The sequence below is a fragment of the Zootoca vivipara genome, chromosome 7 (assembly GCF_963506605.1).
Source record: "Zootoca vivipara chromosome 7, rZooViv1.1, whole genome shotgun sequence".
Taxonomy (NCBI): Eukaryota; Metazoa; Chordata; class Lepidosauria; order Squamata; family Lacertidae; genus Zootoca; species Zootoca vivipara.
The window spans coordinates 36,619,165-36,632,184 of record NC_083282.1 but is presented as its reverse complement, the minus strand read 5'-3'; the positions used below and the strand labels follow the sequence as shown (position 1 = coordinate 36,632,184).

General features: G+C 39.3%; 1 protein-coding gene across 3 annotated transcripts; it reads right to left on the bottom strand.

Annotated features, from left to right (window-relative positions):
* Nucleotides 1–15: 15 nt before the first annotated feature.
* On the bottom strand, nt 16–12,974 carry LOC118088450 (cytochrome P450 2J4-like). 3 transcript variants are annotated; one of them, XM_035122117.2, is made up of 10 exons: nt 12,477–12,974; nt 10,432–10,743; nt 9,909–10,071; nt 9,151–9,300; nt 8,167–8,327; nt 7,498–7,674; nt 5,381–5,516; nt 3,857–4,044; nt 3,097–3,235; nt 16–2,647 (listed from the first exon to the last, which is right to left on the bottom strand). In XM_035122117.2, exons 2-10 carry the CDS (start codon nt 10,633–10,635, stop codon nt 2,472–2,474), a joined length of 1,494 nt encoding a protein of 497 aa, XP_034978008.1. In that variant the 5' UTR covers nt 10,636–10,743; nt 12,477–12,974; the 3' UTR covers nt 16–2,471. The 3 variants fall into 3 exon arrangements, with proteins under 3 accessions (XP_034978008.1, XP_034978010.1, XP_034978009.1); XM_035122119.2 differs by having other exon boundaries at nt 5,381–5,513; XM_035122118.2 differs by having other exon boundaries at nt 12,571–12,974.
* Between the last annotated feature and the right edge of the window lie 46 nt (nt 12,975–13,020).

The following is a 13,020-nucleotide window of genomic DNA, read 5'->3' as shown; positions in this document are numbered from 1 at the left end:
AGCAAGAACTTTACCCCTGTTTTGAGCCAATGAGCAAACTGCAATGTTTTGGACACAAGCTGATAGAAACACCCCTGGGTCCTAAAGAGCGTCTGATTCCTGCTTTTCTATCCCGCTTCTTGTCTTGCTGTTCACTTTTCATAGCAGCTAGGAAGCATCTGACACAGGTATTCCCTTGAAGCTATTTTGTGCAAATAGTGTGCAGGTGGGTGACAAAAGCAAAGTGTTCTGCTTAAGTCCAGCCACTCAAGTCCATCCCTATATAGCAAATTCTAAGTACAATGTACATATCTCTACTCAGATGTAATTCTCATTATGTTTAATGGGGCTTTGTCTCAGGCAAATCAAATTGGGTATAGGATCACAGTCATACCTCGGTTTAAGTACGCTTCGGTTTGAGTACTTTCAGTTTAAGTACTCCGTGGACCTGTCTGGAACGGATTAATCCACTTTCCATTACTTTCAATGGGAAAGTTTGCTTCAGGTTAAGTACCCTTCAGGTTAAGTATGGACTTCCAGACCAATTACACTCATACTTCAGGTTAAGTACGCTTCAGGTTGAGTACTCCGCGGGCCTGTCTGGAATGGATTAATCCACTTTCCATTACTTTCAATGGGAAAGTTCGCTTCAGGTTAACTACGCTTCAGTTTAAGTACTCCACGGACCGTCTGGAACGGATTAATCCACTTTCCATTACTTTCAATGGGAAAGTTCGCTTCAGGTTAAGTACGCTTCAGGTTAAGTACAGACTTCCGGAACCAATTGTGTATTTAAACCGAGGTACCACTGTATAGTAGTCAGGGTAGATTAAGAACAGTTGAAGCATCAAAACTGCACTAAATAGAGTTGCTCCTTTGTTCTCTCTCCTTCCTTCCAATCAAATGAAACTTCCCTGCCTGGTTACTCAGAAGTAAGTCCCAATGTATTCAATGAGGAGGACTCTCAGGTAATAAGTATAGAGGCTTACAGGCTCCATCGTAAGGGGCATGGGTTCATTTACTATCTGTTTTAGCTATGTGCTGCTGCTGTTGCATTCCTATGGTGTCATTCTTGGTTTTTTATTGTTTACTTTTGTTTTTAGGATTTACATAGACACCAATGCTGTATTTACAAATTATTGGGGGTTAGATGGAAATGCTGAACTATAATTGGCAGCTATAAAATAATATAACAGGACAATTCTTATTACATAAAACAATTTTGAAAATAATGGGGTGGGGGAGAGACCCCCCCCTTACTAAGGACAGGGAATTGGGACTCTGGATCCTCACCAATGAGGATCATTATAATCTGCATACAAAATCACCTGAGATTCCTGGGAAATGGAGTTTACCCCCGAGAGAGCTACAACTCCCAAAATAACTACAGTTCCCCAGATTCATTGAGGGGGCAAGTGTGTTTTGAATGCGCTTTAAGGATACATGCTGCAATCCCAAACCTACTTACCTGGGTTAAGCCCTAATGAATTCTGGCAAAACATAATTAGGATTATGGGGTAAAATTAGGATATGGAGGTAAAACTGGTAATGATACATTGGGCTAAAGATATTGGAAATAACATGGGCTAAAGATATTGGACATAACATACCGTTAGAAGATATGGAATGAAGGTATTAATTTTACAGCATGTAGTACGCTTAAAGAAAACATTATGAAAATGACGTATAGATGGTATTTAACACCAGTTAAATTCGCCAAAATGTATAGAACAAAAAAAGAATGTTGAAAATGTAAGGAAAAGGAAGGTACTTTTTACCATATGTGGTGGACATGTAAAAAGGTAAAAGCTTTCTAGGAAATTATATATAATGAGCTAGTTTAAAAACACTTTTGCTAAAACAAACAAACAAAAAAACAAAAAACACCCAGAAGCTTTTTTTATTGGGTATAGTGGGTAGAGAGATACCGAGACAAGATAAAAAATAGTTCTTATATGCAACAACTTGTTAGCCCAAAGATGGGAACAACAGGAGCTACCAACAAATGAAGAGTGGCAGATTAAGTTGATGGGCTTTGCAGAAATGGCGAAACTGATGGGAAGAATCCGGAACCAGCGAGACCAAGCATTCTAAAAGGACCAGAACAAATATATATTATGTCTGAAAGACAACTGTAAGCAATTAACATCATTACCAGGGTTATTTGAAGATTTGTAAGACGGAACTGCTACCTATTCAGGTTGAGTAATACAATATTTTAGGTAATGATATAACAAGGATAGGAAACGAAGTGAAATGTAACAATGTAAAGTTTAATTCTGTAAACCATCAGACGGTAAGGAGGGAAGTCGTTAGGTTCAGTTGAGCCAAAGAGATAACATAAGAGAGGACGGTGTTAAGTGATATGATTATATGTAAAACCAATAAAAATCATTTAAAAAACATAATTAGGATTAAGCCACAGGTGTGCTTCTATCCCACAAACTAATACGACTTTTTAAAGAAATGGAAATGCTATAAGATGGGTCCCCTTAGCGAGAGAATGCACATATCCGGTATGGCAGGGGAGACAATGTCAGACCCATCCTAAATTCACGGCTTAATGTCTCATTCTTTGGAGCCTGGAAAGTGAACTTCTGAATTAGGGCAGTGAAGAAAATAAAGAGCTCAGTCCTCGCCAACTGCTCTCCCAGACAAACTCGCTTTCCTAGAAGAGAGGGAGAAAGAGACTGTTTCAGTGGAAAGCTATTGCTACAGTAAACTTCTCCTTTTGTAACTAGTTGTTGCTAAAGCCATATTTAAAATGACCCTGGCAGACCAGGAAGCCAAATACCTATAAAAATTCGGTTGTTGCAAAATGAAGAAGCCAGTCCTATCTATTTCCTCATCCCCTCAAAAAACGACATGGCTCAATGAGGAGTGGGGAGAGAGCATGTCAACACCGTATTGTGTAACATCACACCTCCTATGGCAGCCATTTGTGTCTTAACACACAGAGTACTTGCTCAGAATCGCAAATATGACCACTGACTTCAATAAGGTGGCATCCGCTACAGTGCACAACTATTTTAGCAATACACCAGACTTCCAGCAACCAAGCCATCATCGTGTAGTCACTGTTGCAATTCTAATGAGCCACACATCAACTTTTGTTACCTGCAGAAAATGGCAAGAATGCTTCCCTTTTCCTGAACTGATCATTCTCCAGGAAATGGCCAGGATTAAACACATTGGGGGTTTCCCACTCATCCTCGTCAAACAGCACAGAGGTCAAGTTGGGGACCATTATAGTTCCCTGTCAAAGAAGAAGCAGAGAAGACAACAGATTAAACTGCTAGAGAACTCTCTGTATTTTTATCTGTGCATCTACAGCAGTTCTGAGCCTCCTAGATCCAAGAGCAATGTTGTCCACTAAATCAGACAGGATATGTTTTGAATGAGAGACTTCCGAGTAATTCATTGAACCACAGCTGACGAAAACACAGGTACCTCTATATATTTTAAAATAACAGACTTTGCCAGAGTGTTTAGAGGATTTACAATTAGAAACACCAGAGGCCGGCTGTTGCTGTTTTGTGTGGTTACTGTAGTAATGACCACTAAAAAAGAAAGTAAAGAAAGATACTAGCTATCCATACAAATGGTTCAGACTGCAGTTGGAATCCATTTTTGCAAGGTGTGTGTGTGGAAAGACCCAAAAGTCTATCTGTCCTAAATCCCTCCCCCCAAGAACACTCAACACTTCCCCCCCCCCCAGTCCTGCCCGTTGGTCATACTGGCTCAAGTTGGTAAGAGTTGGGGTTGAACAACATCTGGAGAACCTCATCTTGGCTAACCCTCATTTAGAACCTTGGCTGCAAGTTTCCACATCTTAAGGGAAGAGGAAAAAGGAGGTAAGAAAGCTATTAACATTTACCTTGGGCACATGAAACCCAGCGAGCATTGTGTCCTCAGTTGTCATCCGGGGCACATTCAAAGGAACAATGCTGCTTATTCTTTGAACTTCATGAACAACTGCATTGGTATAGGGCATGCTGTCCCTGTCATCCATTGCTGGCTGGCGAGACTGGCCAATCACAGAATCTATTTCCGCTTGGACTTTTGCTGCAGAGAAAGAAAATCTGCTTTCAACACAAGAAGAATAGACTTTATCTAAGATCTGTAGGGGAGGCCCATCTTTAATATTTAATGGCTTTGAACAAACACAGAATTGATACTCCTTAAATGGATGGGTAACCAATTTTTCACTTATTGCAATCAATTTTCATTTGGAGAAGTCAACAGAGTATCCTGATTTTTTTTTTAGTAAAGGCACCTATCATTTACATCAGCACAGGAGGATTTAGAAATAAGCAAAAGAATATCATCTGCAAATAAAATCAATTTGTATTCAACTGAATTATGTACTACTCTGTAGATGTACTCATGTTGTCTAAAAGCGCAACATGGAGACAAAAGTTGTTGAGCTCTTTTTAGTTTTGCCTTTTTTTTCAAAATCTCTTTTAAAAAATGAGTTTCAGAGTTTCATTTTTTATTAAATTCGCCAAAATCTACAATTCCAACATGTGCTGCCAAATGTCCGTATTTTCCCAGACATTTGTTTAACAGGACCATGTCCAAGAAATTCCAGACGCATGGCAACCCTAATAAATTGCTGCTTTATTATTATGTTTCAATTATGAATCTGCTGTATGTTTGATTCTAATAGTGAATGTTGAAATAAAAACTTGCTTTTTGGTGCTTTTATCTTTTTAATAACTGCTATTCAGCCTGAAAAGGATAAAGATAATTCCTGCCACTCTGTAATAAGTAATTGGCTTTCTTTAAGCAACATTTCATAATTGTTTTTAAAGAAATATTGAAATATGATTATTTGTGAAAATGATTCTACAACCAATTTCTGCCATTTGTGACATATAATACAATTGGAACTTGAGCTTTTCCTTTGCTTTCTCATCATGCATAATTTCCATATAACTTTTCATATGCTTTCTTGCCATGATTTGGTAAATGTTGAAATAAAAACTGACTTTTTGATATTTTTGCCATTTTAATAGCTGCTATTCTCCCCAAAAAAGGATAAAGATAATTCCTGCTAATAATTAATTGGCTTTCTTTAAATAACATTTGATAGTTGTTTTTATACAAATCTTGTAGTTTCTCTGTTACTGCACTGATTTGTTTCTCCATTTAGAACCATAAACTCCTATTATTTTATTTTTCATTGATCTTTTTCTATGTTTATTTCAACAATTTCTGGTTTTGCTTTATTTAGTGTATAACTTGCCAGAATCTTCCATTTCCTTATCTCCTTTACGCATCTGGTGGGTATAGACATGTCTAAGTAATGTTCATTTATCTCGGTAGGTTTACTCTGGGTAGGACCTAGTTGAATATAACCGAAAGTAATGAAAGGGAAATAAGCCAACTACAGTTCTACCTTGAATTTCTGGATAAATGGCCATGTAAAGTAAAGCCCAGCGCAATGTTGTAGAAGTTGTTTCTGTTCCAGCAAAAAACAGATCCAGTGTTGAATGTAGAAGGTTTTCTTCATGGAAACTGGAAGCGGAATCCTCCTTGAAGCAAAGAAAATGCCATGTCATTAAAAACCACCATTCTTGTATCAGTCCTATTTGTCAAGTGATCACCATGGGATTCCTCAGTTCTGTTTCTGAGTGTCCAGAATACAGTAGGGTCAGGGTCAACAGTCCTGTGGATAATTGAATCTAGAATAAAGAATGGTTTAGTCTGAACTACAGACTCCTAGACAGGGTGGATTCAGACAGACAACTGAGGCAATGGTAGGTCATGAGATGCCTCTACAGTGATGCTTTCGCTCATATCAACTGTCTGTTCTGACAAATCACAGACAAGTGGTGGAATTTGGGCAGTGGACCTTCTGAAATGCATGATTTCATTTTTACGTGTACACTTGCAAATGCACACATATACTTCACCTGTTCATCTGAATACATACAGTGTCAATGAAAACAATATAGCCAGCTACTAAAGCCTTCTTAAACAAACCACTTGTGTACGTAGCTACCGGTAGTTCTGGCATTTTATATTGTATCTCTGCCTTCTCCTTTTAGCATTGCTGCTGTCGTGAATGCTGGGGGGAGGACTGCTCCCTGTTGCAAGGCCCATTTCCACCTGACCTAGGGGGCAGGACCCAGATTTGGATTAAACAGCCAAAAGAGGCTCCTGGGAGGCCACTGGGACATTGCTGGAACAACTCTTGGGTTTGGGCAGCTGGCTAAATAGTTTTACAATGTTATAATCAGTTCTAATTTTGGTTCCTCTGGTATCCTTTTGTCAGGTTGCCTTTGGTTAAATGTTTACTTGGGGTTGGCAGTTCTTTTAATTTGGGTGCAACTGTAAACTGTTTATTATTGTTGTTGTTATTATTATCAGTTTCTATTGATTTATTGGTTTGTTCCTTGCATAGGATATTCTGTTTCTTAATGTTTCATGTTTTGTTGTGGTTTTATATATGCTGTAAGCTGCCTAGAGGAGCTGGGAAAACCCAGCCAGATGGGCAGGAGATAAATAAAATATAATAAAATTATTATTATTATTTATTATTATTATTATTTTAAAAACTATATACTTTTTGGTTTTTTTATATCTCACCTTGGTCATTTCATTTAGGTAGGCATATGGAGAGTTTATGCAAGCAACAGAGGCAATGGTCATGAGAAGCCTTCATTGCAGTGATGCTTTTAGTCATGTCAACTGTTTCCTCTCACAAACCACAGACAAGTGGTGAAATCCCAGCAGTGAACAAATCTCCCCACAAAATACATGACTTCATATTCCTGCATGCAGAAATGTGTTTTGTCTGAAGTCATAAACTCAACAGAAAGAATATGGGCAGCCACTAAGGACCATTCAGACAAGCCGCATGACTAGTTCTGGTTTTTAATATTGCTTCTCTGCTTTCTACTACTATTTTAGTATAATATACTAGCTGTACCCGGCCACGTGTTGCTGTGGCTTAGTCAGGGTCCCCGTTTCCCAGGACAGGGGGAGGATGTGACCCACCCCCGCCCCTGTCTGTTCCCCCCATTTTAAGGATTCGTTGTTTGGGGAGGGTCTGTGGGGGGTCCCTCGGTGGATCCCGGTGGGGTAGGGGGTAGGGGAGTACCTGCAGGTAATTTTGGGGAGGGTCTCCCATTTCCCCCGTGGTGGAGGTGGTCCTGGGGCGGCCTGGATCTCGGTGGACTGCCTGGATCTTGGTGGGTTGCGCGGTGAGTTAGGAGAGGAGGAGGAGGGGCGGGATTATGGCCCTATTACTACACAATGGTGTCTATTCCTTTGATGTTCACTGGAGGGTGCTATTTTTACACAAATTCAGGTTTTTACCTGCCAAAGGTGTGACATCTGTCCAATCTAAGTGCATGCAAACACTCGCATATTCGCATGTGACGTTATGGCCAAATTTGAATGCAGTCGGGCAAGCGGTTTCGGAGAAAAGTGGGCTTTAACAAACATGGACCTTTTTCATCTACACTACACACACACACACACACAATTTTTGTCCTTTTCATCTCTCACCTTGGCCATTTCATTTAGGTAGGCATCAATGAAGTCTCTGGGTTCAGATGGGTTCCAGTCTTCTTTGTGTTTTTCAATGATTCCTCTCACAAAGGATTTCAGCTTTCCCCAGTTTTTAAAAACAGTGTGATGAGGCCCTGGTAAGTGCTTCATGAGAGTGGGAAAGATATTGTACAGCTGAGGAAACAAACACTAACATCACATATGTGCAGGGAAACCCCACTAACAACAGTTGTACACCATACTGCCCTCATGGGAAAGGAGCTAACAGAAAGAAGAAGCCTACTAGGGCTATTTCTGAGGAAAAGGAATAAAAGATTGTGTGCACTAGTTTTGTGCACCACCCAGTATTATTTAGTTATGTAAATATCTAGGAACAATGTTTGAATGGAATATAAAATCAACACCTTCCCTGGGGAAAGCGAGCAGACAGGAGGCTCTGTAATATTGAAGGCATCCCAACAAATATGTCTTCAATATTATAATAGACAATGTTAAGACAAGATGACAAACGGCTATGCATGGGAAGAGATACTTGAATTACTAGTATGTGAAAAAAAGAAAAGAAATCAGAACGTGAAAACCCAAGCAGATTAATAAATGTTCAACCAAAGTGTAGAAGTCTCTTTGGGCCAAAGCGGTTTCATTTTCATTACTCACAAGACCTACCCGACTCCAAATAGTTGCTTGAAGGTACGTCGTCTCATCAAGCAAGTGCAATAACATCTGGAAACGGCTGTCATAGTAATCAAAGCGGTCCCCAAATGTGACAGAACAGATGATATTTGAAACAGCATTATTAATCTGAAAGTGAGGGTTAAATGGCTGCCCTGGAAGAAGAGAGGGGGGAAAGGTAGAAGAGAAATAAGAGCACTGATGGCTTCCATATAACAAGAGCAAAATGTGGGGAATGTTTGTGTGTGTAGATAGGGTAGGATCTTTGAACAGAAGAAACCATTTAGTATGAACATTAATTCCTGTGATTTAAGTTAGTACACATCATATAATATGTTAAGCACACTTATATTTTAAAATAACCATTTGTCCTCTTCATAGGGTAGGATAATTCTGCTGGAGGAGGGCACAGGTAATATTCTACAGGTGGAGGATGTAAATATGAAAGCACCGTGGTAGAGTCCTATAGCCTCGGTAGCATATGCTGAACAGCTGTGGATATGGTTTGGCCAAGGCAGGAGGTTGCGAAAGGACATTTTGGCTAACAAGAATGGCAAGGGCAGTCATCATAAGAGACAGAAAAGAAAGGCACAATATACCAAAAGTATATACCAAACTTATGACTTTATTTATTTATGACTTTGGTTGTTGTAGCTATCAAAAAAGGGGAACACATCATCAGCCCAAACACTCCATGTACCTGTTTGTTGTTGTTATTTTATCCTACTTAGTGGTTTGAGGTTGCAACTAAACTCAGAATAAGCTCCAAGTCCCACAATGGATAAGCACCTGTGTTATTTTTTTTTAAAAAAAACATCCTTCCAATCATGAGGTTCTCCCAGCTCCAGCAGAGCTACATTTGTGGAAAGGAATGCCACACAGCTTTGTACCATGGCTAAAGTCTTTTTGAGTGTGCATACAAAATAGCAGTTTAAATATCACAGATGATGCCACTGGTTTATGGGCTCTGGTCCTCACCATTCTCAGCTTCAATTGCATCTGTTAGGTATCGGCTCTCCTCCTGTATTCGTTCTTCTGAAGACCTTTTGCCCAAACCAAAGTTTCTGAGAGTTGATAAGGCAAACCGTCTTTGTTGTTTCCAACTAAGGCCATTCGAGAAGATCAATCCTAAGTAGGAAGAATTAATATCATGTAGCAGATATGTACTTTTAAAAGGAGTAACTGCAAATTGCAAGGAGATTAAAAAGACCTAATTATAAAAGGACTCCTCTTTCCATCAAACTATTCTGCTTGTTTACTTTTTAAAAATGAGGCTGCATTTAAAATTTTAAATGTAAATTGTATTTTAACCTGTATTTTAACTAATTGTTTTTCTTTCTTTATGTCTTATTGTAATTTTACTGGTGTCAGCCGCCCTGAGCCCAGTTTCAACCAAGGAGGGCGGGGTATAAATAAAAATTTATTATTATTTTTCATTATACCACACTGAGGAGACTGCAAAGCATTTGAATCGAGCTAAGCTGCTGCTGCTTCACTGTTGCTTTTTTTACTCTTTTGATTGTGCTTTTAATAGGAACTTTAATTATTCCTGAATTATTCCTGAAATATTTTGAGTTTGGTGTAATGATACAGGAAATGCAAATGAAAAAATCTAATCGTCAGGCATGAAAACATAATATTATCAAACAACCTAAGGGTTTGTACAATTAGGGCAGACTTTGGAAAATATCACACTTTGTAAATTTTAATAATTGAGCACATTAAAAGAAACTCACCAAATGATGTAAATATTTCTTTATCAAGAGGAAGGACTGGACGATCTACAAAGTTTTCACCCTGATGGACAAGAGTCTCTTTCACCAGCTGCAATCCATTCACAACCACAACCCGTCTGTTTCCAACTTGAAGGCTGAAGATGTTGCCATATTTTTTTGCAAACTGAATGGAGAAGGAGGAACTATGTAAGAGCGGATATATATGTAAAACATTAATATTGTGTATTAATTTGTCTGCATGGTGGGCTGGGCTATTGGGTCTGAATGGGAATCTTAACTTGCTGCATTTGTTAGGTGTTTAATTATTTGTCCAAGCAGATATCTAGATCATAGCTCAGGAATTTCTTTCCTGGCCAGAGTTGGAGCAAAAAGGCAGAGGTGGTAGAAAGAATCTGTTGACAGATCTGTTACAAATAATTGTTAGGTAAAATAGATCCTCTGCGTTCAGAGGCAAGGGCCATAAGATACTTTCCAGTGCAATACTGTGCTTAACTCATGTCATGGATCTTTCAGTCATCTTTACCTTTTGCATGGAAAAATGAGGTTTCTTGAAATCCATGTGTAGCATGTTACCCAGAAAGGGAAGAGGCATGGGCCCTGGGGGGAAATCCCTTGGGCGAATCTTTTTCTTGTAATCAGCAAGAAGCAGAAATGTAGCCAGAAACACCAAAATGACCTGCAGGGACAAGGCCTCCCAGAGGACAGAGAGCAGCTGCAGCAGCAGCATCTTCAAACCCTTCTAGCCTTCCTTTGTCAGAATGGATTGCTATCTGTCCAGAGAATCCAAAACCTCATGCATGTAGAGGAGCCACGCCTGCCCTCTTGGCTAACGTTCCTGTAAGAAATGAAGGGAAAGTTTGTGCACATTGTTATACATCATGGCCACAGATAGGCAGAAGGGAGATAACCTAATGAGTCATCATACCAAGAGAGGAAAAAGAGAGTGGGGGAGAGCAGTTTCTGAACTAGAATATTTTCTTCCTGATTTTACTTCTTTGGAACAATAAACGTTTATTTCCTTTATGACATTTCTAAGAAGGGTTTTCTGCAAGTGGAATGATGGGAGAAGGATCATTCAGAGGGCCAGAGCCCTCTAATACTAGGTTTTAGCTAGTAGGAGGCCACGTGGCAGAAGAGAACTTGGTGCAATGTAAACACATTGCCAGGAGCTCCAGATTGGCTCTGTCCGCGTGCTTGCAGCACATCAACATCACTGCCATGTTGCTATTCTCCCTCTTAGTAAATACCTGTAGCCTATGAGAGTTTTTTTTTACAGGATGGCTTTATGTATCATATTAATATTTCAGATCAATACAGGTAAAATTGTTCCAAACATTCATTACTGTTTGCCTACTCACAAGAAGATGAATAGTAAGTTCATTGTTCTTTAAAATCCTATTTGAATCGTCAAACAGATTCAATGGTACCAAGCTTGGGGTAAGGAGTATATCCTGCTGCATTATTTTAGAACTTCCCCAAAACATCTTTAACACTCTGAGTTTATAAAGAGCTGGGATTAAGCCTTAAACTACTCCTTCATTACTCCTTAAGAGGTGTTCAAAGGCCATAATACTCTGTGTTGCTTCTTTGAAAAACAAAAACAAAAACCACTACAGTAGAGATTGGTTCAGGCCAAACATGCAGCTAACCCAAGCCTCTAAGAACTGCAGGCACAATATCCCTAGGAATGTCTTCTTGAACTTTTTCAAATGGACACAATAGTACTGATGGAAAGGGTTGCATGTCTCTTCTGCGTGCCATTCTCCTCTGCTCCTGCCCCTGTGAATGTCAGCACTATGCACTCCAAATTGCCACACTTAACTATATTCATGGAAATCACTTTGCAGACTCAGTTTTCACCTTGTCATTGACTATGTTTATTCAATCACAATAATAATGTTTTTGGAAAATAATAAAACCTAGGAATATTCCTAATCTACAAACCAACTCAAGAGTTGTATGCTTCACTCACTGATTTTACTATGCAGTATTTACAAGCACATTTAAACTCTACATTCAAATCAGGGCCAATACAGAATGGCAATAACTGGTTATTTAACAAGAGAAGATGCATGTATCTTCATTAAGATGCATTGATGTAGCTAACATATCAAACTCTTTGCAAGTTCATTATGAACAAAACATGCATAACAACATTTCTAATTTTATAAAGGTAGGCAGAAAGTCCATTAGAGTTTTATGTTGAGTCGTAAGCGCACACATTCCTATGAAGAAAACAATGCCTTTTCTTCACCACAACAGGACCAGAACAAGGTCAGGCCCAGGTGCAGAAGTTCCTAGGGATCCACAGTTGTTTTTAATTGGCTTTTAATGAAATCTTCTCAGGTTAAGTAAGAAATACATAATAGCAAACAAAGCATGCATAACAAAATTTGACCGTGAACTTAGTCCTGGTACTACTTGTTGATGCCTCCCCAACAAAAAAAAATCCAGATGCAACCAGAGGATAGAAAGTTAAGCAAGATGTAGAAACACAATCTGGAAGAGCAAAGGATCTAATTTATTAAAAAATATATGTGAAAGATCAAAAGTGTTAAGGTAGAATACCAGTCCATGATAGATGTGGAAGATCTGAGGGAGGACTTCTCTGTCATCAGGAAACAAATTCAACAGACTAAAATCTTGCAGCACCAAGACGTACCAGCAGCTCTCCTCCGGGAGCGAATGGGTTGGAGCTGAAGAAGGTTATCAGCAGCTGTGGCCCAGGACCTCACCAGAGCCCTTAGGACCTTAGCATTGATTCTGATCTTCCGTTAAAGAAAGAAGAAGCAAATGTTTTCTCCCTTTCAAGAGATAAGAGAGAAACCAGCAAAACTTCCTTCCCTATTTTGAGCCAATGAGCAAATGGCAATGTTTTGGACACCTGATAGAAAGACCCCTGGGTCCTAAAGAGCTGGCAATTCCAGTTTTCTATCCTGCTTCTTGTCTCGCTGTTCATTTTTCATTGCAGCCTGGAGGCATCTGAGACAGGTTCTCCCTAGAAGCTATTTTGTGCAAATTGTTTGGGGGTGGATGTATGGGCAATCTATCTGGAAGATATTTGTATTTTGAGGAGATAGTGATCTGACATGGTTACCCTTTCCTGCCTCTG

Bases quoted from the DNA above. Each gene is read 5' to 3' on its own strand.
- LOC118088450 (XM_035122117.2), bottom strand. From the start codon at position 10,635: ATGCTGCTGCTGCAGCTGCTCTCTGTCCTCTGGGAGGCCTTGTCCCTG. The intron at 10,072-10,431 runs GTAAAGATGACT...TTCTCCATTCAG, and splicing joins CTCATTTTTCCATGCAAAAG to TTTGCAAAAAAATATGGCAA. The intron at 5,517-7,497 runs GTGAGAGATGAA...CTTTGCTTCAAG, and splicing joins ACCTAAATGAAATGGCCAAG to GAGGATTCCGCTTCCAGTTT.